The sequence below is a fragment of the Molossus molossus genome, unplaced genomic scaffold (genome assembly GCF_014108415.1).
Source record: "Molossus molossus isolate mMolMol1 unplaced genomic scaffold, mMolMol1.p scaffold_m16_p_11, whole genome shotgun sequence".
Taxonomy (NCBI): domain Eukaryota; kingdom Metazoa; phylum Chordata; class Mammalia; order Chiroptera; family Molossidae; genus Molossus; species Molossus molossus.
This window is the reverse complement of record NW_023425346.1, coordinates 1,043,355-1,070,586: the sequence shown is the minus strand read 5'-3', so window position 1 is coordinate 1,070,586 and position 27,232 is coordinate 1,043,355. Positions and strand designations below refer to the sequence as shown.

Genomic DNA, 27,232 nt, shown 5'->3' with positions numbered 1-27,232 from the left:
ACTCTATCTAAAAATCAATGGAAAAATACCCTCAGGTGAGGATTAACAACAACAAAACCAATAAAGATGATTGTTACCACTATGCCAAAAAAAAAAAAAAAAAAAGAAGGGGTGCCCTGGGCCTGTGTGGCTCAGTTGGTTTGGTGTCATCCTGAGCACCAGGAGGCTGCAGGTTTGATTACCAGTCAAGGGCACATGCCTGGGTTGCAGGCTTGGTCCCCAGTGGGGGGCGTGTATTAGGGCAGCAGATTGGTGTTATGCCGTCACATGGATGGTTCTCTCCCCGCCCCCCCCGCCCCTTTCCCTTCTCTCTCTGTAAAAAACTATAAACTGCGTTAAAAAAGAAAAGAGGCAGGACAAAGAACAATTTTTACCCATTATGATTTATTCTCTACAATACTTCGTTAAAGAGTTCAATGACTTGCACTCAGAAGTTATATAGCCAAGAGGCAACCAAGTGGAATAAGAATTGGTCTGAAATTCTTGCATCTGAAGGCCATACAAAGTCTCTTGCTTCCGGGAAATGGGGTTGAAAATTAACCGAAAAAAACACAAGCTCCCTAGGTTCCAGAATCTCAACAGAAAAGAACATTAACAGTTAGTGAGATTTTAGGTGTTAACATGGAAAACAGATTTGGTGCAGACATTAAAATTAACACCTAGGACTTCTGTATAGATGACTTTTATTTTAAACAAAATGTTATGTCTCAATTACAAACCTTTCGTGTTGAAAGGGTCTCTAACATGAATTGCTTAATTATGAAGCGAAAAAGTTTAAGAACCTCACAGTGGAAACAATCCAACACTGACAAACTCTAGTGATCAGACATCCTCTTTTAATGTGAAACAAACACAATTCATAATTACAGAATGTCCTAGCTGTGGGTATTATGAGACAAGCTAACTTTCCAGACCAAAAGGCACTCACAGCTAGGGATGAAACGAACTCTGAACCAAACCAGCCAAGTTGGGTCGGTTGCTGGAAAACAGCAGTCACCTACTGTTCAGCTTGAGCAGCCCAAGGACAAACAAGACACCAAGGAAAAACATTCCTTCTCTTTACACCTACCACTCACACATGCACTGGCCCTCATCGCTTCATTAGTCAAGTATGTGGAAGGCAGTCAGTTCTGGTTTGGAGCCGCCATCCCCCTACGCAAAGCCGCCACACGGATGATCCAGACTTAGTTTTCTTCCTGAGAGCCACCAGCCACCCATTTTCATGAGGTGACAATGACCACACACTTCCATACTGCTTCCTGATAAGGCCCCATGACAGTGCCATTCTTGACAGGGCCAAATTTCTCTTGGTCAACTCGAGTCCCCTTGACAAGCAAGAGGACCTGGAGTACCTGCACTGCTGGACCAGTATGGAGCGTGAGGGGATGTGCAGGGTAAGGCTTCGCAAGACCAGAGCCCACTGCATGGTGCTGGGCATGACCAGCCTGATTCCTGTGCACTCATCCCACTCCCCCTCATTTTGTGGGTTCAAATTTTCTGTTCATTTTCTTAAATGGTAGGTCTCCTACCCCACCAGCAATAAAATAAAATAAAGTAACACACTATACATTGGGGAAGACAAGTGGGGCAACATTTGTACAAGAAAAAGGCTTGAAGAGCATGGCACTGTAAATGCTTGCATGACCAGTTTCACTGAGCGTGCTCAGGGGTAAAATTTAGCACCAATTTTTTTGCTTTTTTTAATCTTTAGAAATTAAACACAACTTTTAACATGGAACACAAACAGTAATGAAGTGTAGCCCTATATATCAATACTGTTGTACAAACTGAAGGTGGGTGGTTTAGTCCCAATGGACCACCCGACATCAATTCATGGCACCTGAAAGTAACTGTCCTCGCATATGTAACAAGACATTTATTATTCTCAGCAGCAAGAAATCATGAAACGACCCCTTCATCTGCAATAGCTCTTTCATTCCTCTGCAAAGGAAGTGGCAGGGTGTGAGAAAGCAATCGGCCTGGCAGGCTGGTATGGCCCACGGCCCCTGCACTCCACAGTCTCACGGACAGAGGATGATGCCAAGCAAATCTGCCCACCTTTATTTGTCTCTTCCAAGAAATGGGACAGCAATACCTATAACAGCAGGTGTCATTTCTTAGACGGTGTCCTTGCCCACCCCCAACCCCCAATGCCTGGCAGAGGAAAACTTGAAAGATCTTTTGACTTGACTATCTATCTGCCCATTCTGAAAAGCCACACCATCATCACATAAACTTTAAAAAATAAATTAAATAAAAACATTGTGTCCACCAGGTTGACATCTAATCCACTTCAAGAGTTCTCTAAGCATGTTGCTGAAAACCAGTGTATCACCCTGAGGGTCTTTCTTCCCAGCTGGCCACCTCTTCCTGTGAATACTTTCAGCAGTGCCAATGTGACAATGTTTCCAAAGCATCTTCTAAGTCCTCAACTTCTCTAACTTTGCTACCAAACAAGTGAAGGATAGGCGAGAGAGAAGAGAAACTTGCTGACAGCTAGAGTCGGCAACAACGGCAAATGTGCCACATGAAAAACTGAATGACTTAGAATAAAGTGAGCTATTTGGAACTCTGCCCTGATGGGGTGAGGGTTCCCAGCATATTAGGCAAGATAACGATTCACCTTGTTTAATTACACAGCTTTGTTCTCAAGTCCTGTAAAGGACTGAATCATCAATTGTCTTCTCACTTCTACAGGGAAACTAGAAAAAGGAACCCCTTTGCTTTTAAGTTCCTCAAAAATGTTTGCCTGAAAAGAAAAAAACAGCTTGAAGACCCTGGATTCTCTCCTGTGACAATGTATCTTTCTAAAGCCCAACCTAGTCGCTTGTCAAACATCTGCGCTTGTCAAACATCTACGTCTCCTGTGAACCTAGATGCAGCTGTAGGCACTGCTACCAGCAGAGGAGTGAGGTAGCCGGGTGGTAAGGAAGGGGTCTCTCCTTTCACACTGTGCTGCAATGACGCCAGGCTCTCCTGCAGGCATCCCAGCTCCTTCCTCAGCAGGCACACCAGAGCTCTGTTCAGTACCAGGAGACGCAATGCAAGAGTGCCAGAAATTCCAACTGAGAGCAGGTGAGAGTAAACCTCCAGGCGGACTGAGCAATGAGATCTGCCACGCCATCCAAAGGGCTTTCGATCTTGAGGTGGGTCTCTGTCCAGGAGCCTCCAAGGACTCACGGTGCCCACGTTCAACCCTGACATGGCGTCCACTTATGAAGCATGGAAGTTGTAATCAACTGTTGGTATGCAATAAACTGGAATTTTAAAAAAGGAATTTAAAACAACCTAAAAATGTTTCTTGTTGGTCTCCGTTGCCCAGACTGCCAAGGGAACACCTACTTGATCTGGGGAGGCTGTGTGAGGGTGTATGTGGGGTAAGCCTTCAGGAACCACGACTCCAGCTTCCACTGTGTGGCCAACAAGAAGTGGTCACGTGCACGCGGAGGGTCTTCTGCACCCACAAGGCAATTCTCTCTCATCATGGAGGAGCCCCAATCCAACGGAACCCCATAATGAGGAAAGGCTGAGATAAGGCTTGGGCCCCTCAAGTTCTGTTTCATTCCATCTAACCCGTCCCTCCACCCACCCCCAAGCCAGCTGGAGGCAGACTTGGCAACGGAAGCCGGCGTCACAAAATGGTGCAGTAATAGAAGTAACTGGACCAGGAGGAGGAGGCATCTGCTCCAATGATGTCATAGCCATTGGTGGCCACAGGGGGTTGGGGCTGGTCATGCAGCCGTGTGTCAGGAGTAATGATTGTAGAGGGGCGGGGCATGGAGAGTGCCATTCTGGAAACAGTGTTGTCGAGAAGCAATATATTCTGCATAACTGATTGTCACCTTCTCACTCCGGTACCTGTGTGGGGAAACAGGGAAGGGTATTACGAACCCCGAACATTTCATCTAGTGAAGTCACTCAGCAGAGAAAACCAAACGCTTATTCCACATTTGAAGGAATAAAATGGAAGACCAAGAGCAACCTTGCTCAGAGAAATGAAAGACAGCACGGGAAAACAACGTGTTCTCACAAATGAACGGGATGAAAAAGCACAGTCACAAACCCCAAGTGTCTCCTGCACATCCCACCTCCACACACTACAATGCCCATCGTCAGGCTGCTCTGAAGCATCTGCTACGGGTCTGGAGGAAGAACTTCAAGTCACAGTATGGGTGGCAGACTGGAAGAAGCCTGTGACCAATGCCCAGTGCAAACTGCAAATCTACTTTCAGGTGAACATGTGGTCAATTGACAGAAATGCAACCTCAATTTGCAAAAAGCAACAAAGAATAACTTATAACCGAAAGGGCACAGATACCTAATTCTGTGTCAGATTCTCATGAAGCATGTTAAAGGGTCTGGGGCGAACAGGACGGGTCTCAGTTCCTGGATGAATATGCCATATATCACAGGGCCACCAGAACGGAATTCCTAGCACTGGCTTTGCTCTGGAGAGAGCCATGAGTCAGGATGCGAAGCATGGGTGTCACAGACCTATGGAGCCTACAGACCACAGGAGCTGGGCGACAGTCCTTACCCAGAGCCATCTCTTTCCCACTGTAATCTCTCCTCCACTGCAAGGTGATTATTCCTGAATTTTGACAGGGAAATGGCTGTTCAAATAAATTATCATAATAATAGTAATAATAATGCTTTGTATGTGAAGAATTTTTTTTTTTTTTTTTGAATCCAAAGCATTTCAAAAACACTGGGTTATCTTCCAAATAGAACTGTGAGGTTACTATAGGATTATTCATAATTTTATAGACTAGGGGGCCAGAAGCCCACAGAAGCTAAACTCTCAATGTTTTCTATTTCAGTAGGGATGGGAAGAGAACTAACATCTGCTGCCTGGCCCTGCTCTAGAAATTCCTCATATAGTACCTCACCACAAAGTGAAAACCCTAAGACATTACCATTCACCTCTGACAGACAGGGACTGTCCCCTCAGGGAGCAGAGCACCTGCCCCAGGCCATGTGTGGCTGAGTGCAGAGCCCAGCCTCAGGCCCAGTACACGTGTTCTCTACCCCTCTGGGCAGCCTCTCAAGCAGCATTCGCCCCAACAGCCAGAGGGGTTTTCCTTGAACCTTATCAAAAGCATTTCCTGACTACTCCTCTAATGTGATACCTGTATCCCTGCCACCTGACTGCCTGTGACTTCAGCTGCCTGGCCTTCTGCACTGGGAGCTCTCTCTCCTGACTTCGACCTCCCCCCTCGGGCTCCCCCACCCTGAAATCTGGCACAAACCCTCACCACTGGCTCAGTGGCCTCACCCTGCTCCCACCCTGCTCCAGGCCTAGCTGTCGGGGCATCTCTGCCCTCGCTGCCTCCTCATACCTCTGGAGTTCAGAAAGCAGGGACACTGTTTTCTTCCCCTTTCTATCAAAAGTACCCTCCATCCAAACCCAACTAAATTCAAATGACAAGGAAAACGCGGATGGGGTTTACCTGGTGAGTTTGATCGTTTTCCTGAATTCACTGGTGATGGGAGCCTTGAAGCCGCCTTTCCTGAGTAAGGAGTCTATTGTCTGGATCTGGTCCCAGTCTGGGGAGAGGAGACACACGGAGGTCACCCCACAAGGATAGAGCGGGCATGCTCTGACAGCGAGGAGAGGGGCAGCCACATTTGCTAGCGCAAGTGGGGAGCCTTGGGCACTGAGTCATCTGACTCACTGACAGTTCAGGGACAATCTTGGAGACATGAGATTAAGGCCTGACATGTGCCATATGGCTGTGTCCAGGCCCCTGCTCCTGCATCTTTTCTGTAAGAGGTGATTCCAGTGTTAAGTATCTAGGAACAAACATGGTCCCAACTTCGACCGGCCTGTTGCCCTAGTTCTGATAACCAGGGGTCTTCTGTGGAAAGAGAGAATTCAAATTCCGCAGCTTCTATTCCTCTGTGTGGCCTTCCTTCATTTTGATGATTTCTAGGAGTCCTGTTTTTAATACAGAGAATTGATAGCAGGAAGGAAGCTAGTCCTTTAAAAGGATCGGAAAACTGTTCACACACATGCTGTGTTGTTCTTACACACTAAAAAGATTTTTTTCTTTATTTATTTTAGAGGAAGAGGAAGGGAAAAGGAGAGATAGAAACATCAGTGTGAGAGAGAAACTTCGATTGGCTGCTTCCTGCACGCCCCCTACCAGGGATTGAGCCTGCAACCTGGGCATGTGCCCTGACCGGGAATCAGACCAGGACCTCTCAATCCATGGGGCAATGCCCAACCAACTGAACCCCACCAGCCAGGCTAATGGTATTCTTTTAAAAGAGAAAACCTGCCCCATCTATTTCCTACCTTCAATGTCGCAATTTAAGAACTCAGTAACTACCAAGTTCTTTTTTCTCCACACCCCACTACTAAGTTCTTTAAAAATCAGGAGAAATTACGTTTTCCTTTTTCCAAGTATACTACTGATTGACACTCATGACCAAGAATTCAGAACACCTGATGTGGGCAGTGCCCCTTCATGATGAACCCCATGACACGGTCAGGTTGATGTAGAATTTTGCTACAGTGACCAATCTCGGGGGATAAGAAATAAAGTTATTCACTGAAAGTAAGACAAGCAAGGAGAAATCTTCACTCCTTGTCTTTTCTCAGCGTCCGCATCTTTTTGAGAGTTTATTTCTCCTTCTGTAAGAACTGAGAGGTACTAAAAGGAAGGCGCTCATTCCTTGGTGCAGTTAGGCTGAAAGACAACACGCTCCGTTTTCCTGCCCATATTGGGCCACACTCTGGACACCGTTGTTCACTGTAATTCCATTTGTGCTACTCACCTTGTTCCTTAGCAACCTCAGGTAAATATGTGGCTGTACGTTTGACACCTTTTTCATTGAGGAATTCAATTCGAATCCCATGGACCCCTACCTACAGAAAAAAAAACACAACCAAATAAATGGCAATTATTTATTCTAAGGGAACTTCAGCCATCCACATATAAACTGACATTGTCCCCTGACCAGCTTGACCCAGGTCTGAGAAAAGGAGAACCTCTCGATTTTCATTAGTAATGTTCTGTCAGATAAGAAGCCCAATAACTAGCTTGAGAGGTGTGATTCCACATGTAGTCACCTCTCTGAGAGTATGCAGTTACAGAAATAAATCCTTTCATAGCTCATCTGATCATCTTGAATCTTCACCTTCTATCTATTCCATTAAAGGAACGTGCCAAGGGTTTTGATCTGGGTTCATGACTCTTCACAAATGACTCTGCAGAACAACTTTATTCAGGGCTTCAGCAAGCGGGATCTGGAACATCGCGCTCCGTCCTCCTCGTTGTTTTTTATTAACATGGGAGAAGAATGAACCCAAGTGGACGGGGGCGAGGGAAATGCTTCACGAGTCTTCCTGCTCTGACACGGTGGGCCCTCCTGTCACCTAGGTCGCTCACACTGCTTCCAGACTCAGCCTCCACCTTCTCACACCCTCAATGAAGGAGATGCATTACCGTGTACTAACCGAACCCAAATGCAACGAGACGCAGAGTTCCAAATGCGGCTGCTCTCACCTCCCAGTCCAGGTAATCACTGGCATCCTCGAAGTTAGTGAGGAGGGAGACAGAGCAGGAAAGTTTGGGCAGCTCCTCTCGGGTCAGGGGGGGGAACCGGCTGTCCTTAAGTGCACTGGGAGGGACAAGAAACGTTAAGTGAGGCTACTCTGGCATTGGGAGCACATGCCCGAGTATTTCTGGCTCGAGTTACGCAGAGAACGTCTATCATCCATTAGCACTTAGGTGCTAAAAAACAACTTGATGCTATTAATTGTCTACACCTGAACTGGTAAGGGACTCACCAGATTACAGCTTCCATATTTCCTGATTAAAAGAAAAAGAACACTCATTCTTCATTACTTGGAAGATATAAGTCAGGCAGTTGTTTTTTATTCTGTTGATAAATTTGATTGCCATTTTTCCTACTGATCTGATGCCTCATGTAATTACCTGGTTAACGTGTATTCCCTGAGTCCTGAGTGAAGATTCATGGCTGAGAAGGTCCCAATGCAGCCACGAAGCCGCTTGTCCCGCCCTGTCTTCCATGTCACAAAGAGCGGACTACAAAAGCAAAACACAAAACACTCCAGTCCTAAATCAATCATGGGTAAGAACAAAACCTTGGCATTATTCCTGTTCATTTGTTATTCCCTAAAAGGATTGTTTTCTGAATTGCCAGCTATCTGAAGGACTCTCTTCCCTGCTGGGAGTCGTGCGGTCCCTTGTGGAAATGAAGGGGACACCTTGACCAGGCAGCACGCAGGAGGTCTCTCTGGCCAGCCTGTCCTATGTGCCTTGCTGACAGACACCACATGCTATGTTCCTCTTCCTCTGCCAGGATTCCACTTTTTTCCTTCTAATTCTCCATGTCTTTCTCCTCTTCTTGACTCTATGCTGAGTGTCCAAGTTCCCTCAATCCACCCTCATGAAGACAAACGGGCCTGTGCACCTTCTCATCTGCAAGCTCGCCCTGCAATCCCGCCGCTCTCACAGTGAGCTCTGTTGCTGGCAAATACACACACTCCTGCTCATGAACATTCAGAAAGAAAAACACGGTCCTGCAGAGAGCTCACCATTAGCAGAAGCTGTCCCTTTCTGCTTCCAGTCCAAAATCAGGCTTCGTTAGGCTACCTCAGACGGATGGCAACAAGTTGTTGAGAAAGAGGTTATGGTCTGTCCCTCTCCTCGAGAGTAATCCACCCATGTTCCTGTGCCTTTACCTCTTCGATTCTCGAGTTAAACACTTCTTAACAGCCACTCAAACGTTCGAGCTGCCTATTCCTTTCATCACGGTGCGAAGCAGCTCTCCCACCAACACGCCTCTCCCTTGCACTAGACACTCCAACAGCACCTGCCAGAGCTTCTGTCTCAAAATCTACTCAAAGCCCCTCCCAAGTATTCCACTGTCTGCAGGATGGAAATACGAACTCCCAGGTTAACAGCCCACTCTGCACTGCTGCAGCCACCACCCACTCCCCCAAACCTGTGTCCCTCTTCTTTATAGGACACCCCGCCTGATCCCACACACCAAGTTCGAGCATCTCCACCTGCGAAGTGGGGGTTTTCTGCTCACAGCGCCCTATGGCAACACTGCCCTAACCGTTAGAACCCTTTCTCACATCTCCTCTCCTCTGACACAATCACACAGGAGTGACTTCCCCTCCACGCTGCCTGCACAGTGTGCCACACATTATTTAACTGTGTGCGGTTGGCCAACTCAATCAGTCTCCCCAGAACAAGGACTTTCCTTCATGCTCTCCATTCCCTGCCCAGTGGGTTGTGCAATGTCTTAGTAGGCCGAGAAGTGAGTGAGCTCAAGTGAGCGAGTGCTCCAAAAGCATCTCCTAAAAACAAAACTCAAAAAGCTCTTTCAAGCCAGCTCAGAGCTGCTTCCAGTTGAGAAAGGAACAAACACTGGCATGAGTTTCCTCACTTTATGCACGTTTACATCACTGACGTGAGAGGGTTAGGGACAAACAACAGAGTCTGGAATTAAAAGCAGTAAAATAGATCCTGGCACTCTGGGTGGGGTGCAACAGCCTAAGGACCACCACAGGATTGCCGATGAACAAAGAGGGGACCCTCCTTCAAAGTATCGCAGCTCCCACTATAGGAGCTCCTGGTCTCCAGCCTGGCCCTCACACCCTCCCAACTTATTTGGACTTCCACCACTACTGGGGCCAACAACAACATGCAGTATGACTTCTACACTGAACTGAGTAAATGACCTACCCACAGCCATTGAAACAACATAAGAGCCAAAAAAAACAATCATCCTGATTTCCAGAACATTACTTTAACAAGCTTACACCTCCTCCAAGCATAATCTAGTCCCTTTCCAATACTGAATCCAGTGAACATTCTAGATAATGTTGGACATTTTTCATCATCCTGTTCCTATTATCCTCTGCTCAAGTCATGTTAAAGCTTTTAAAAATAGTAGAAAGATGCCACTCAGCCTCTCCCTGTCCCTTTACTGCCCTGATGGGTTTACTCACTAGGGGTCATTGGTGAACCTAGGAAGTCGCGGCTGTGGGAAGCCATAGAGGTGACAGTAGAGGACGTCGAAGCAGTAGCAGCACATCTCTGCAGTCACCACCAGATTCTTGGTGGTGTTGGCAGTTCCATTGGGTCGGGGCAGAGGGCTCAGAGCCCCCGATGCGGGATTCATGCGTGTAATGGGAGAGTTTCCAGGTCCCAGAGTTAAGTCCGGCACATTCTCCCGACCACTGCTGCCATCCACATGCTGGTGGTTTTGAAGAGGTCCTGAACTAGAGCCGGGGACACTTGTGGACTGGTTCCCGTGAGTGTGCGTTCCGCTTCCAGACAGCTTGGGCTTCTTGACCCCACAACAGCCTGCTGCCAACTTGGGCTCGAGTGGAGGAACACAACGTCTTTTTCCCATCCTGATTCAGTGCTCGAGTCTGGAATGCTACAGAACCCTAACCAGAAAGAGAACAGATCAGCATTACTTCAAATGATTAGCTAAAAAGAGAAAACAAGCACCAGAAAGAAAGCCTCCACAAAGAGGCAAGATTCATCAATTCTCCTTCTCACCCATGTCACATGGTCACAAAGGGTCACAGACCAGCAGGGCTAGAAGAAACCCTGAATTCCAGAGCAGGAACTCCCAATCCTTTTAGTACAGGGGAATGATTTTTTCTATGCCATATAGCTATGATAACCATGGACAGAGGCAGGCAGTGAGGTCCTCCCTTGCCAGGATTCTCCAGGACAGAGGGACTTGGGGTGGCAGCCATTGTGAAGCTGGACGATAGCGGACACTTCAAGACTGGCTGCAAGACTGCACTTGGCTCGCCAGCCTCTTCACCAGGTTGCTCTCCCGACCACGCCAGAGGTCCAAAAGGAACCACTCTATTTTGGAAGGACCCCAGAGGAACTCTCATGCGTTTCCTGTTAACCACATCCTTTCAGCCTTTTCCTCGCCACTAACCTAGATGTGTGTGGAATTTCAGCCCCAGTTAGTGAAGGTGGAAAGCAGTTAGCTGCCATTCTGAAAAGAGCACCTTCTAACACAAGGCTCATCTCTCTGCTCGCACAGCCACCGTCCTCTAATGCTACTCATTTCCATTTCTACACATCTCTCTATCCTTTTAAGACCTCATTCAGAAAAAGCTACAACCTTTATTCATACAAATGACCCAAGCTTCACAGTCCTTTTGTGAGGTAGCCATTTTGCCCTGTCATAGCAAAGCAGATACATGCAAAGCCATTCAGTTTCACATGATGTGGCAGCAGATGGCCAGAACCCAGCGTGCTCCATCTAATGGTGTGCAGGGGAGGGAGGCACCTTTCTACTGAATTTTTTCCTCAAAAAGCTGAAGGTAATAATGTATAGCTATAACACAACCAAGATCCTCTTTCTGTTGTGTCAATAATCAACAGATTCAGGAAAACAGATCCTATTATTTCAATATTGATTTACCAAAGTCTGTAAAATTCTGTTGACTTGAGAAAAGTATATTGTTTTTTTCTCAAGTCATTACATGTTAGTTTTAGCCCTCCTCCAAATGATGTATGTATTATCCTACCTAAAATGTTCTCTGATTTAAACGCAATGCATATGTCCAGCTGGTATGGCTAGAGTGGTCGAGTATCGATCTATGCACCAAGAGGTCGCCGGTTCGATTCCTGGTCAGGGCACATGCCCAGGTTGTGGGCCCAATCCCTAGTGGGGGGCATGCAGGAGGAGGCCAGTCCATGTTCTCTCTCATCAATGTTTCTCTCTCTCTTTCCCTCTCCCTTCCTCTCTCTCTAAAATCAATTAAAAGAAAAAAATAAACACACTGCACATGACTGCCTTTAAAGGCATTGCTTCACAACATAAGAGTTTTGGTTACACATTCAACGGCCTTTTAAATCAAATCAGATGTTTACCTACCCATTTGCAATGCTATTATTACTATAAAAACTGCCACTTTAAGTCAAATGAGATACAAAAATTTCACAAATATTACTTGTTTATGTTCTTAATATATGCTGATCCATAACAAAATACACTTTTCTTTGGTTAATCCTCACCTAAGGATATTTTTCCATTGAATTTTAGAGAGTAGAAGGGAGGGAGAGAGAAACAGGGGGAGAGAGAGAAAGATAAACATCGATGTGAGAGAGCCACGTCGATTGGTTGCCTCCCACATGACCCTACCTAGGGCCATAAATCGAACCTACAACCCAGGTACATGCCCTTGACTGGGAATGGAACCCCAACCCTTTGGAACAAAGGCTGTTGCTCTAACTGCTGGGCCAAACCAGCCAGGGCCAAAATATACTTTTTTACTCCTTTATTGATTTTAGAGAGAGAGGAAGGGAAAGGGAAAGGGTGAGATAGAAACATCGATGAGAGAGAACATGGACTGACCTCCTCCTATATGTCCCCCACCTGGGATCAGGCCCACAACCTGGGCATGTGCCCTGACCGGGAATTGAACTGGTGACCTCTTGGTGCATGGGTCCATAGTCAACCACTGAGCCACACCAGCCAGGCCCAAACTACACTTTTTTCTAGAGCAATTCTTAGTGAGATGAAAGTTGTTTGTAGCCAAGAAATAATACTTTGTATACGTCAATGTCTAGCTTGAAACAGACTTCTTTTTGAGAAAGCCTTATGCACTTAATCCATTAAAACATCCAAAAACTATACTGTTTCTGAGCATAGACTTCATTGTCTTGTTCAGATGAGTAAAAGAGGGAGCAGAACGTCTTGGTTGAAAAATACTCCATGCCCTGGCCAGTTTGCCTCAGTGGCTGAGTGTCAGCCTGCGGACCAGAGACTCCCAGGTTTGGTTTTCACTAGGGGTATGTACCACCAAAAAAAAAAAAGAAGAAGAAAGAAAAATACTCCAGACCTCACACCTGTCAGAATGGCCGCCATTAACAAATCATCAAACAACAAGTGCTGGCGAGGGTGTGGAGAAAGGGGGACTCTAGTACACTGCTGGTGGGAGCGCAGACTGGTGCAGTCACTATGGAAAACACTATGGTGTTACCTCAAAAAGTTAAAAATTGAACTTCCATTTGACCCAGTGATCCCACTTCTAGAAATATACCCTAAGAAATCTGAAACACCAATCAGAAAGAATATATGTTCTTTCTGGAAACAACCCAAGTGTCCATCAGTAGATGAGTGGATTAAAAAGTTGTGGTACATGTACACAATGGAATACTATGCAGATGTAAGAAAGAAAGATCTCTTATCCTTTGAGGTGGCAGAGAAGGACCTGGAGAGTATTATCCTAAGCAAAAGAAGCCAAGCAGAGAAAGACAAGTATCACATGATCTCACTTATTTGTGGAATATAATGAACTAAACAAACTGCTGAACAAAATTAACCCAGAGACATAGAGGTGAGACTGACAAGCCTCAGAGGAGGGGGAGGTTGAGGGGGAACAGATAAACCACAGAACTTACATGCATGTATGCACGATCAATGAACATAGACAACAAAGCTGGGGGTGGGGCGAGGGGAAGGGGAGGAGGGTGTCAATGGGGGAAAAATGAGAAACATCTGTAATAAAAACAAATAAATAAAAATTAAAAAAAAAAAAGGAAAGAAAAATACTCCAGCCAGCATGACTCAGTGGTTGAGCGTGGACTCATGCACTAAGAAGTCGCCGGTTCAGCCCTGGCTGGTTTGGTTCAGCGGTTAGAGCGTCAGCCTGCGGTCCTGGGAGACCCGGGTTCAGTTCCCGCTAAGGGCACGTACCTCGGTTGCAGTTTGTCCCCAGCCCTGGTCGGTTGTGCGGGTGGCAGCCACTCGATGTGTTCCTTTCACATCGATGTTTCTCTCTCTCTCTCTCTGTACCTCTCTCTCCCTCCCACTCTACCTGAACAAAAAATGGAAAAATGTCCTCTGGTGAGGATTAAAAAAAGTCGCCGGTTCAATTCCCGGTCAGGGCACATGCCCCGGTTTTGGGCCTGATCCCCAGTGGGTATCATGCAGGAGGCAGACAATCGATGTTCTCTCTCATCAATGTTTCTCTCTCTTTTTCTCCCTCTCTCTCTAAAACCAATAAAAAGAAAAAAAAGTATTACAAAAAAATACTCCAGAGCCAAATGGCCTGGGTTCAAATCTCAATTCCTTCAGGATTACCTCTCTGACTCAGTTTCTTCGCAGGGGCTAACTGGACTTGCCTCGTGTGCGTAAGGAGTTGTTTAATACATGTCAGTGCGTAACACAGTGTCCTGCATATAGTTGAGTGTCCATTTATTCAGCTGCTCTCCCCACCTGGATTTTGTCTGACAGCTCCCATAGGTGAGGAAGTCCTGGGGGCAGGACTGCACTGCAGCACTCACATCCAACAGGTGCTCTTTAGCCAGGTGCACAGAACCCTCAAAACCACTCAGCAGACAGATGATGCTGCCATTATTTTACAGAGGCGGGACCTCAGGTTTAATAAGCCAGATAACAGGCCCAAAGATGGACTGCCACTAAGTGGCAGTTAGAATTGGGACCACAATCTACCTTTTAGACTCCATGGCCTGGGTTTTCTCACCAGGCCACGAAGTGTGAGGCCTGCCAATAATAGCCGCTGGATTCAGTCCCTTTCCTAAGGGCATGATGAAAAACGAATTACATTCAAGGGTATACCAAAAACTAGCCTAATAGTGTACAGAATCCTGCCAAGAAAAATGGAGCAAGAAAAAATAAAATCAAAATCAACACCTCAGCCATCACCTGGACAATTACCAATTCCCCGGACATTGTCATTTGAGTTCACAATGGATGGCACTGGCCTCTGAGCTCTCGTTGAACTTTCCACCCTGCACATAACACAGGGAGGGGTTCAGGGTGTTAATATTGTTGAATGACACAGCAGAAGAATCTCTACAGAGCTGGAGCTTTTCTTTTCTTTTTTAAAAAATACGTTTTTATTGATTTTTAGAGAGAAAGGAAGGATGAGGGAGCAAGAGATAGAAACATCAATACTTGCCTCCTGCACATCCCCTACTAGGGATCGAGCAACATGGGCATGTGCCCTGACTGGAATTGAACCAGCAACCTCTTGGTGATGGGATGACGCTCAACCACTGAGCCTCACCCACTGGACTAGAGAGCTGGAGTTTTAACACACCAACGGGGCCCAGAAGCTCTGCCTCTAGAGAGCCCCAAAATTCAAAGAAACAAAGAGCAGGGATGAAACACAAAGGTTAAAAAATAAATCTTTCATCACTCTCATTACACCAAAGCACAGCAGAAGGAAAAGCTAGATTTTATGAGATGGTGGTAACTCAGGTGTTTCTTGTTTGTTTGTTTTGCTTTTATCCTCAACCAAGGACATTTTTCCATTTTTTGTTCAGGTAGAGTGGGAGGGAGAGAGAGGAAGAGAGAGAGAGTGAGAAACATCGACGTGAAACGGACACATCGAGTGGTTGCCACCCGCACAACCCAACCAGGGCTGGGGACAAACTGCAACCGAGGTACGTGCCCTTAGCGGGAACTGAACCCGGGTCTCTCTGGACCACAGGCCGACACTCCAACTGCTGAGCCAAACCGGCCAGGGCAACTCAGGTGTTTCTTAGCAGGTGTTAGTCAACTACCTGAAGGGCAAACAACCCAGAACAGAATAAAAGAGATTTTCACATTACACCAAGGCAGAAGAACTGAAGTCTGGGAATATTCTTCCTGCACACAATGGACAACACTGATCCGCAGTGGGAATGATCACAACAGATTACATTTAACAACTACCCCATCCCCTCCCAGACTATGATTTGAAATCAATAGAACCAATCCCAATCTTGTGGTTCTTTAGGTCCAAGCAAACAAAGTAATCGATATTCTCAATTAGTGATCAAAGACAGCACTAAAGACTCTCTGCATCAAAGACATATTAAAAAGCACTGCTTTAAAATTTTATTCTATAAAAGTAGATCTACAGAAAATTCAAAACATAAAATAGCATAATGAACTCAATATCCAGCTTTAATACTTAAAAAAAAAGTTTTATTGATTTTTTTTAAAGAGAGAGGAAGGAAGAGAGATAGAAACATCGATGAGAGAGAACATCAATTGGCTGCCTCCTGCACATCCCCTACTGGGGATCGAGCCCGTAACCCGGGCATGTGCCCTGATCGGAAATCGAACCAGGACCTCTCAGTTCATGGGATGATGCTCAATCCACTGAGCCACACCAGCCTGGCAATAAAAATGTTAGAAAAAAAGAAAAAGAGCCAGCTGGTGTGCCTCACTGGTTGAGCATCGACCCATGCACCAAGAGGTCGCCAGTTCAATTCCCAGTCAGGGCACACGCCCAGGTTGTGGATCCAATCCCCAGTGGGGGGCATGCAGGAGGCGGTCAATCGATGTTCTCGCTCATCGATGTTTCTGTCTCTTTCCCTCTCCCTTCCTCTCTCTAAAACTCAATAAAGAAAAAAAAATTTTTTAATGAATTTAAAAAAAAGAAAAATGTTAAGTAGCCCTGGCCAGGCGGCTCGGTTGGTGGGGAGCTGTCCCGATAAGCCAGGTTGTGGGTCTGACCCAGGTGAGGACACATGGGCACGCAGCCAGTGAATGCAGGGGTAAGTCCAACAACAAACCACCTCTCTCTCTCTCTCTAAAAATCAGTACATAAAAAATAAAATGTTAGGTAAAACGGTACTGGTAGTAAATACTTTTCAATTACAGTATTAACAACTATCCACCAATTTCATCACACCTTTCTCTTTAACCCTGCAAAGAAGGCATCTTACCACCACCAAGCAGCCCCAGACTCGGCTCCCAGGACCCGCCCTACCACGAGGAGACACTCATTCTCCAACAGTTCTGCGTCTGAGAGCACAGTGTAAGATACCTGAGAATAACAGAATTTCAGTACAATAAACCCAAACCTGTCTGACCTGATTTCAAATCAAAACAAAACAAAACAAACCCTAAAGACATACTCAACATCTCTTCTAAAATGATGTTGGAATTTGTTCTCACTCTTCCTCAAAAACTGCCCTGGCTGGTTTGGCTCAGCAGTTAGAGCATCAGCCCCCAGACCAGAGAGTCCTGGGTTCAGTTCCAGCTAGGGGCAAGTACCTTGGTTGTGGTTTGTCCCCGGCCCCGGGTGGGGTTGTGTGGGTGGCAGCCACTAGATGTGTCTCTCTCACATCGATGTTTCTCTCTCTCTCTCCAGCTCTATCTGAAGATAAATGCAAAAAATGTCCTCGGGTAAGGATAAAAGAATAAATAAAAAGAAGCAGAATCTTAAAAAAACAAAACAAACAAACAAAAAACACCTCATAAAAACTACCCCAGATTGCACTTTGATCATAGTAGGATTAGCTAAATGGTCACTCTAGAGTCAGTTTACCTGAAGTAACTGCAAACAGGTTTCACAGACACAGTGTCACCGGACCCTCTCAAGCCTTCGGGTGGTTACTTTCAAAGCTAAGCCCAATGGCCACTTTAAGAGCCAGTAGTAGTGACCTCATTCTCCTGCCCACTTGAGACGGACAAGGAGGAGTTATTAAAATGGATTTCCACCAGATGGAGACAAAGTCATACTTCCACAAAAAGCTGGAAGAAATAAAGAAAATGTTTTACCTCTTCATTTCAGACCTCCTAACGTAGCAATGATCAAATAAAGTATGCTCAGTGTTGAAAAGTCACTACACCTTCACCTGACATGCAACACTCCAGTGTCCTGCCCTTCCTTAGGGTCCACAAGGCCAGATGGCAACTCTTCTTCACCTGCTCAGGGTAGCTGAGTAGAGGGCCCTACTGCCAACCCCATTCTCCCGGCACTGCATCCATCCTCACCTTTCGTCTCAGAGGCTGGGTGGTCTCTGTTTTACCTGTCACGACACCTAACATGGTGCCCTGCATCTGTATGCACACCAGCAATCTTATTTGCAGATCACTTTGTAATTTCATTCCAGTTTGCCTTTTTTATAAAAAGTGTTTATAGCCCTGATCGGTTTTGCTCAGCGGTTAGAGCATCGGCCTGCGGTCCAGAGAGACCCGGGTTCGGTCCCACTAAGGACACGTACCTCAGTGGCAGTTTGTCCCCGGACCTGGTTGGGTCGTGTGGGTGGCAACCACTTGTTGTGTCCCTTTCACGTCGATGTTTCTCTGTCTCTCTTTCTCCCCCTCCCACTCTATCTGAACAAAAAAATGGAAAAATGTCCTCAGGTGAGGAATAAAAAAAACAAACACAAAAACAACCAGTGTTTATAGCACAACCTAATCTTTAGATACCTGGTTCCATCCTGATGTGCTCACTAGGGAGCGTGTCAGAGACTGAAGCTGAATTCTAGTATCTATTCTTTTCAACAATGCCAACTCCATTCAGCCCAAACCCAGGAATGGTTTAATTCAGAACAAAACCGATAGCCAATGTGGACAATTCATCCAGAAATTAGGTCAAACATCTTGGTTTGATGTATGCTGGTAGCTATCTTCTTTGCTAAAACACAGCAGTAACTGGTCAGGCCTGAACTTGGCCACAGGTGATATTTAACTTTAGGTTGTTCAAAGCTTTCTTTGGACAGGTCATATCTACTTTCTAAAGTGCACTTGAAAAAATTTTCTTTCCTTTGATTGATGGGGCACTTTTATTTGACTGGATGGCAATTTATGATTTCAGGAGCTAATACAAATGACGTCTTACAAGTTGCTAATGTTTACAAACGGTATAATGACCAGTACTGAGGGGAGGATGTGAGGATACCCTGACTGAAATGGCTGGCTGGACAATGGACCTTCTCCCTCACTAGTGGTCTCTTCCAAGACTCATAGGTCACTGTTGATACCAAGCCAACATCTTTTTAGAGCAGTTCCCATCTGCAGAGGATAGAACCTAGGCTCTGGGGTCATAGTCTAGGCTCCAACCCCTATGGTGACATGCCACATACTGGCTGTGCAGACTCAGGCCGCGGTCACATCTGTGTGGACTTGGGCTCCTGCTGCCACACAAGATCACCTGTGAGGACTCAATGGGCACACATGAAGGGCACCTCGCAGTTCTTTGGCATGTAACTGCTATTTATTAAGCGCCTACTATAACCAATACCACCACCACTATTAATAAAAGCAGGGTCAGTTCCAAATCAACACAGCTCTGAGTTCTTACCATTTCTACAGAAACCAGTGCCTTCATAATAAAATTCCACTAAGAACCACCTTACAGTCTAAAAGACCACATCATTAATGTGATTATCACGCCAATGACCTTAATGCTTTCCTCTTCAAAGTGCAATGATTTCTAATAAATCATCCACTGCTCTTTTCACTGTGAAGGCCAGAAAACACAAAGAAAGAACACTGAGCGTCTGAGAGGTGTGCCCAGTTCTACTCTACCTGGCTCCTTCTCTAAGCTTATACAAAGAAGAAAATAAACTCGCTAAGTATCCTATTATTATAGATGTCTTGAATACTAACTAACACAACTATTGCATCAAAATTAGATTTCAAATAATCAGATTAAAATAGCTAGAAAAGCCTAGAGGTGAAAAAAAATCTAGCTTCATCCTTTGAAGACAAGCCTCAAAACAGTTTACTGGGGAAGGCATACATAACCTTACAACAAAGAAAGACTGGTAGTAGCAAAGAAGCAGAGAAAAACAAGGTCTCTGCATTTTTTTCTTTTATTAGTGTCCAGATATCCATTCAAATCAAGCTTCATACAGAAGGGAACAGACTGCTGTTTCCTCTGTGACAGAGTGAACACAAACTGAACCATCCAAGCAGTGAGATGGCACCTGAGACACAATTCTGGCCTACTTAAATGGAACCATTCCAAACAATGGTCCGATGAGATCCAACAAACATTCTGGTAATCATTTCAAATCATAATTTCCACATTTTTGAAACCCCATCATACACAAAACAATTGCTTGTAAAAATGTTTCCTGGAAAACATAGACCTAACTATATAATTACTTTAAAAGTTATAGATTTAGAAAACTGCACAGAACTACACATTTTTATGTGAACTTAGCTTAAAGAAAAACATGAAGATAGGAGTGAAAAGTTGTTTTGTGTTTAGATCCCTCCCTTTACTATGTGACCTATGGCAAGGAGCCAGCTCTTTCTGGGCCTCAGTTCTTTCATTTGTGAAATGAAAATATTTGTTCCCCGCTCCCCTCACAGAGGTTTGTGAGATGTGAAACTCTCTTACAAGTATCAGCACACCATTATTAATAAGCTCCAAGGAATCCCTGGCCAGGTGGTTCAGTTGACTGGAGCACTGTCACATGCATCAAAAGGCTGCAGAGGTCTGATTCCAGGTCAGGGCATGTACCTAGGTTGCAGGTTCGATCCCTAGTCAGGGCACCTATGGGAGGCAACTAATCAATCTCTCCCCCTTCCTCCCGCTCTAAAATCTATAAACAGCCCTGGCCGGTTTGGTACAGCGGCTGGAACACTGGTCTGTAGACCGAAGGGTCTTGGGTTCAATTCCAGGTCTAGGGCACATACCTGGATTGCAGGTCCAACCCCCAGCCCCAGTCGGGGTCATGCATAAGGCAGCCAATCCATGTGTCTCTCTCACATGGATCTTTCTCTCTCTTCCCCTCTCTCCCTTCCTCCTACTCTAAAAAAAAAATTGATGGAAGAATATCCTCAGGTGAAGATAAAAAAATTAAAAATTAAAAAAAAATCTCTGAACATTGTAACTGTATGGAAGACCCAATAATTGACTCTGACAAGAACTACAATGAGTTATGCTCTTTGGTTTTCTGTTTGTTTTTTTTAAAGAATAATTTGGGAAGGGGGCAGGGCCAGACTTATGTTCTAAAAACATAGAGGGAAAGTATGCTACACTACCATCTAGGTCACTCTACTAGGATTACAAACAGCAAACTTGTCTTTACATATTTATTTTAACAGAGAGCAAGTGGAAAGAATTTCATCAACATTAAAAAGCCCTACATGGAAGTAGAAAAATCCAAAGTGAACAAAGTGAAACCTATATCCTACAGGCCTAAGACAACAAAAAAACAATGAAATTCTATTCTAAAGATCCAAGATGATACTCACTGAAAGCAGAAAGTTTGTATTGCCAGGGGAACAGCTATAACAGAGGAGGGGAGCTATTTTGTCTCTGAAATGAATTTTCTTCCTTCCGAGTCCATTCCTTCTTCCTGTACCTGAGATGGAAATGCAGGGAATGAACACAATGAAGGCAGAGCAGACGTCAGAGATGGTTTTTGAAAAAAACTACAACTCAATTGAGCAATTTTCTAAAAACACAGACAGCTCAGGAACAGGCTGGCTCGCCTTACCTCCACACAGTTCAGAATCTAAATATAAGGCAGCAAGGGCAGTCCCATGCACTGAATCACCTCATCCTTGGCATCGCCCCCAAGAAGCGAGGGCACCGAGGATCAAAGGTTTTACTGAACCTGAACATGAGACACATTAAAACTTTCTCCACCGCTAATTTGGATCAAAACTTGCTCTCGAGCCAAGATATACCATTTCAAGGCTGTCCACTGGTTTCAGAATACAAACACTGGTCCCACCCCTCCGCTGCAGAGCGGGTGCGAAGAGTTTCGGGACAGCAGGCCAGGGTCCCGGGGACGTGCACCTGGCCACCCCCGCGCAGATGCTAACCGCTGGCAGGAGCCATCCATCTCACTCTGGGCCGTGCATGGACGTCTTCACCGACTCTCCCTGACCGCCGAGACCCGAGCTGCCCCCGGAGACGTAAACAGGGGCCCGGGCCCCACCCGCGCCAACCCAGGAGAGGGCAGTGAAAGAGGATAGGCCCGCGGCCGAGGGAGGGGTTCAGATGAGGACACGGAAGGGAGAAGGGCAGGAGTGAAGGGCAAAGCCAAGCCGGGGAAGCGGGGAGGCGGACACCCCGAGTGTGAGGTGGAGGGACAAAGGAGCGGGGGCTGGGTGGCCCGGAGGGGGCCGAGGGTGGGCTTGGCAGACAGGGGAGGGAGCACGGGGGAGGCAGCGCGGGCCGGGGCCGGGAGGGGAGCCGCCCGGGGATAAGAAAGGGGTGGGGAGAGCGGGGACTGGGAGGAGCCAGGGAGACCGCCCAGCGGCGGGTAGAGCGGCGGGGCCGCAACGCGGTGGAACCCAGATGCCGGCGGGTGGCGGCGGGAGTGGCGGCGGTGGGTGGGGCCGTCGGACCCCCGGGCCGCGCCGCTCCCGGGCCATGCGCCCCCGCGGGGGCCCAGCCGGGCCGCCCGGGACCGGGCCGTGCGCCGCCCTCGCCCTCGAGCCGAACCCTCGGCGCCCCCGCGGCCCGCCCCGCCGCCCCCGCACGCGGGCGGCCCGCTGCGCTCCCGGGAGGCCGGTGGCCCGCCCACCTGCTCTGCTGGGCCAGGCGCAGCCGGGGCGGACGGGGCCTCTCGCGCTCGGCCTCTTCCTGCTTCATGGAGCCATGCGCCGGGCGGGGGCCGCGACGGGAGCGGGCCCGCGGGCGGGCGGGCCGAGCCTTCGGGTCCCAGCAGCCACCGGGCGGGAATAGCGGGCGGCTCTCCGTGCGGACGCCGTAGGCCCAGCTCGCGCGGTCACGTGGCCGTCGGCGCACGTGTCGCCGGGATGTGATTCAGGGCTGCTTCCCGGGCCGGGCGGGCGGCGGGGTCGGGCCGGGGAAGGGCCCGCGGCGGGCAGCGGAAGGAGGCGGGGCCCAGCGCAGTGCACGCCGGGACCTGTAGTCTGGCCCCAGACGACCCCGCCCCCTGTCGTCCGGCCCCGCCCCTTTCCGCTCCCCCAGCGGCCGGACGGTGCGGCTCTGCGCGGCTCTGCGCGGCTGAGAGCGGCCGCCGCGCTGAAGGTCCTGGGGCGGAGGGCGCACTGCGCGCAGCTGGTTCGGTCGGGCTGCACGTGCTCCGGAGCCCAGGCTGAGGGCCCGCAGCGCAGGGTGAGACCACGGAGCGCGTGCCTCGGCGCGGGGGCCTCCTGGGGAACGACGGGACGTGTCCTGTTGAAGTTGGGAACAGACGATACTCACTTCCCGCACTTGCTGTATAATTTGGACGGATGACTTAGCGTTTCCGTTTCTGATCACAGATGACGTCGCACTGAAAAATACCACGGGTGCCCCTCCCTGCCCCTGCCCGACGTGGACGGGCCCTGCCGCCTAGGCACGCCATTTGGTTGGTTTATTTCTTACTCTCCACCCGAGGATATGTTCTTTGATTCATTATTATTATTATTATTTAGTATTTTTATTGACTTTTAGACAGAGAGGAAGGGAAAGAGTACCATCTAGTGGTTTCTCTCCTGACGGGGAAATGAACCTGCAACACAGGCATGTGCCCTGACCAGGAATCGAACCCGTGACCTCTTGGTGCACAGAACAAGACGATAGAGCCGCACTGGCCAGGGCAAAGCATTGCACTTGTGTTAAAAACACAAGAGTCTAGTCTGGTGTGGCTCAGTGGTTGAGCGTTGACCCCTGCACCAAGTGGTCACTGGTTCGATTCCTGATCAGGACACATGCCCAGGCTGTGGGCCCAATCCCCAGTGGGGGGCATGCAGGAGGTGGCCTATCGATCTTCTCTCTTATCCATGTTTCTATCTCTCTCTCCCTCTCCCTTCCTCTCTCTCTAGAATCAGTAAAAAAAAAAAAAAAAAAAGCCCTGGCTGGTCCTCAGTGGTTAGAGCATCAGCCTGTGGGCCAGAGAGTCCAGGGATCAGTTCCCACTAAGGGCAGGTACTTCCGTTGCATTTTGTCCCCGACCTTGGTTGGGGTTGTGTGGGTGGCAACCAGTTGATGTGTCTCTCACAATGATGTTTCTCTCTTCCCTGGCTCCCTCCCACTCTAACTGAAAACAAAGACCAAACCAAACCAAACAAAACAAAAACACAGAGTCCAGCTCACAGACAGGCTGTTTCAGGTTGTGCTGTTCTGTTTACGCACAAAGGAACCCTTAACATGTTTGTGCTCAGTGGATAGAGAAAAGTGTCCAGTGTAAAAGGCAACATGGCCCTGGCTGGTGTGGTTCAGTGGTTAGAGCACTGTCCTGTGCACTGAAGGGTCACCGAATCGATGCCACATCAGGGTACATACCCAGGTTGTGGGTTCGACCCCCAGCTGGGGCACATACAGGAGGCAACCCCATCAATGTTTCTCTCCCCCTCTCCCTTCCTCTCTCTCTAGAATCACTGGAAAACATGTACTCAGGTGAGAATTAAAAAAAAAAAAAAAGAAAAAAAATGTAATCAAGTATAATATCGACTATTACAGATTTTAGCATAATTGCCTGTGGGCCACAAACACTGAGGAAGCGGAATATCTGCTGTCTCTTGGACCTGGGACTCTCAAAGGGAACCAGGCAAAGGACAAGAGAGACGGAGAGACGGCAGTGCTTTGTACAACAGTTAAAAAAGTGATTCCTATAGTAGTTTTCATAATTCCTCTCAGTCTTGACACTGTTGAGGTCACATTTGCCAGTTTCTAAGCCCTGTCTGCCTGAAAATCAACAAATTAGATGGCCTAGAGCCAGAAAAGTAGGAGGCAATAGCCAGAGGTCAACTTTTGGGTTTGTTTCTGGAGAAAATGGAATCTTGACTTATTATAATCAAAATAAATTTCGTATAATAAAGGTCTTGCCAGCTGAAAATTTTAAAATGTGGCATCTGGCAAAGTGCCTTAGTCTTTTGCTCCCAGGGTCATACTATATTGCCATGAAACAGCCCACAGATAAGGGAGCTATTGCTCCCTAGTTCTCAAGCTATGAGGAGGTAAATGATGGAACTCAGCTGGACTTGAAACACTCCCACATTAAACCATAAAGAAACCTTGCTTTGTGCTGTCTAAAAGGCTTTTTATTTTATTTTATTTTTTAAAATGTTTTTATTGATTTTTCAGAGAGGAAGGGGGAGATGGAAACATCCATCAGCTGCCTCCTGCACGCCCCCTACTTGGGATCGAGACTAAAACCCAGGCCTGTGCCCTGACCCAGAATTGAACTGAGACCTCTCAGTCCATGGGACAACACTCAATCCACTGAGCCACACTGGCCGGGCATTTTTTACTGAGTCCAGCCAGTGTGGCTCAGTGGTTGAGCGTCGACCCCTGCACCAAGAGGTCGCTGGTTCGATTCCCAGTCAGGGCACATTCCCAGGTTGTGGGCCTGATCCCCAGTCGGGGGTATGCAGGAGGCAGCCAGTCGATGTTCTCTCTCATTGTTGTTTCTATCTCTCCCTTTCCCTTCCTTCCTTTTTAAAATCAATAAAGAAAAAAAAAGGAAAAATTTTAAAAAAGTGATTTTATTGACATGCTGCTATTGTTGGTTGTTTAATACCAAAAGGCAAAGGTCAGAATTTTTACTTATTTATTTATTTTTTATTATTATTTTTTTTATCCTCACCCGAGGACACTTTTACAGACAGAGTGGGAGGGAGAGAGAGGAAAAGAGAGAGAGGGAAACATCGATGTGAAAGGGACACATCCAGTGGCTGCCACCCGCACGACCAACCAGGGCCGGGGACAAACTGCAACCAAGGTACATGCCCTTAGCGGGAACCGAACCCGGATCTCTCCGGACCGCAGGTGGACACTCCAACCGCTGAGCCAAACTGGCCAGGGCAAAGGTCAGAATTTTTAAAAAGTCACTTTGGGGTCACTTCACATCAGCAAGCAAATGATGTAAAGGTAGACAGAATTAAATTACGAACTGGAGAGACCGAAAGCAATATATGCCATAAACAGGGAAGATACTGAATCTTATTTATGTTTTCATCTCTTACACATAATACAGAAATCTGGTATGTAATAAGCATGTAATAATTACTTGTAGCCTGCATGAATAAGTGAAAAAGAAAGCCAGCAAGTAGTGGGGAAATAATAAAGGTGGGAAAGGTGAACTGAGGAAGAGGTAGGTGGCCCAAGCCCTCTGCATGATCCTGAAATGTCATCCCGATCTGCCATGATACAGCTGTACCACTGTTTACCAGCAGTAACTCAAAACAAATACTCTGCCTCCCTAATGCTTGCCATTATTTCTTACCTTGAAGGGTTAAAGCTACATGGTAAGAGCCCTGGCCGGTTTGGCTCAGCAGTTAGAGAGTCGGCCTGCAGTCCAGAGAGACCTGGTTTCAGTTCTCACTAAGGGCGCGTAACCCGGTTGCAGTTTGTCCCCGGCCCTGGTTGTTTGTGCGGGTGGCGGCCACTCAATGTGTCCCTTTCACGTCAATGTTTCTCTCTCTCTCTCTCTCTCTCTCTCCCCCCCCCCCTTCCTCTCTCCCTCCCTCCCTCCCACTTTATCTGAACAAAAAATGGAAAAATGTCCTCGGGTGAGGATTGAAAAAAAAAAAAAAAGAGTCTAGTAAGAGATCTAGGCTCTTCCTCTACATGGTAAGAGTCTAGATCTTATTGTTCCCACCATAAAAACTAAATGGTGAGCCTGGCCTGTGTGGCTCAGCAGTTAGAGCATCGCCCCACGGACCAAAGAGTCATGGGTTTGATTCTGGCTAAGGGCATGTACCTTAGTTGCGGTTTGTCCTGGCCCTGGGGTCAAGCAGGAGGCAACCAGTCAATGTGTCCCTCTCATGTCGATGTTTCTTTTTCCCTCTTTCTCCCACTCTATCTGAAGATAAATAGAAAAATATCCTCGGGTGAGGATTAAAAATAAATAAATAAATGAATTAAATAATTTTTTAAAAAGTAATGGCGAGCCCTGCCAGTGTCGCTCAGTGGTAGAGCACCGACCCATGCATCAAGAGGTCACTGGTTCGATTCCCGGTCAGGGCACATGCCCAGGTTGTGGGCCTGATCCCCAGTGTGGGGCGTGCAGGAGGCGGCCAGTCGATGTTCTCTCTCATTGATGTTTCTATCTCCCTCTCTCTAAAATCAATAAAGAAAAAAAAGATGGCAATTATGGGACATGATAGAGGTGTTAGCTAACTCTACAGTAATTAATAATATTACGGCATTAAGCTTACACAATATTCTATCAATTATATCGCAGTTAAAAAAGAATATATGGCCCTGGCCGGTTTGGCTCAGCGGTTAGAGCATCAGCCTGCGGTCCCGAGAGACCGGGGTTCGGTTCCCGCTAAGGGCATGTACCTTGGTTGCAGTTTGTCCCCGGCCCTGGTTGGTCGTGCGGGTGGCAGCCACTTGATGTGTCCCTTTCACATCGATGTTTCTCTCTCTCTCTCTCTTCCTCTCTCTCCCTCCCACTCTACCTGAACAAAAAATGTCCTCAGGTGAGGATAAAAAAAAAAAGAATATATGGGCCCTAGCCACTAAGCAGTGGTTAGAGCGTCGATTCCCACTAAGGGCACGTACCTTGGTTGCAGTATGTCCCCGGCCCCAGTTGGGGTC

At 47.2% G+C, this 27,232-nt stretch overlaps 1 protein-coding gene across 5 annotated transcripts; it reads right to left on the bottom strand.

The window, feature by feature from the left end:
* Window positions 1–379: 379 nt before the first annotated feature.
* AMMECR1L (AMMECR1 like) lies at window positions 380–22,387 on the bottom strand. 5 transcript variants are annotated; one of them, XM_036253452.1, is made up of 9 exons: window positions 21,556–21,674; window positions 20,980–21,089; window positions 17,312–17,517; window positions 9,992–10,435; window positions 7,944–8,054; window positions 7,512–7,626; window positions 6,781–6,871; window positions 5,451–5,547; window positions 380–3,858 (listed from the first exon to the last, which is right to left on the bottom strand). In XM_036253452.1, the coding sequence occupies exons 4-9, from the start codon at window positions 10,396–10,398 to the stop codon at window positions 3,747–3,749; spliced, it is 933 nt and encodes a 310-aa protein (XP_036109345.1). In that variant the 5' UTR covers window positions 10,399–10,435; window positions 17,312–17,517; window positions 20,980–21,089; window positions 21,556–21,674; the 3' UTR covers window positions 380–3,746. The 5 variants fall into 5 exon arrangements, with proteins under 5 accessions (XP_036109345.1, XP_036109342.1, XP_036109341.1 ...); XM_036253449.1 differs by lacking the exons at window positions 17,312–17,517; window positions 21,556–21,674 and adding an exon at window positions 22,263–22,387; XM_036253448.1 differs by lacking the exon at window positions 17,312–17,517 and having other exon boundaries at window positions 21,556–21,673.
* Window positions 22,388–27,232: the final 4,845 nt, after the last annotated feature.

Excerpts from the sequence above, each read along its gene's own strand:
- AMMECR1L (XM_036253449.1), bottom strand. The coding sequence starts at position 10,398 with ATGGGAAAAAGACGTTGTGTTCCTCCACTCGAGCCCAAGTTGGCAGCA. Across the intron at positions 8,055-9,991 it reads AGGTTCACCAATGACCCCTA|TCCGCTCTTTGTGACATGGA; the intron begins GTGAGTAAACCC and ends TTGCTTTTGTAG. Across the intron at positions 7,627-7,943 it reads AGGGAATACACGTTAACCAG|TGCACTTAAGGACAGCCGGT; the intron begins GTAATTACATGA and ends TGTCCCTCCCAG.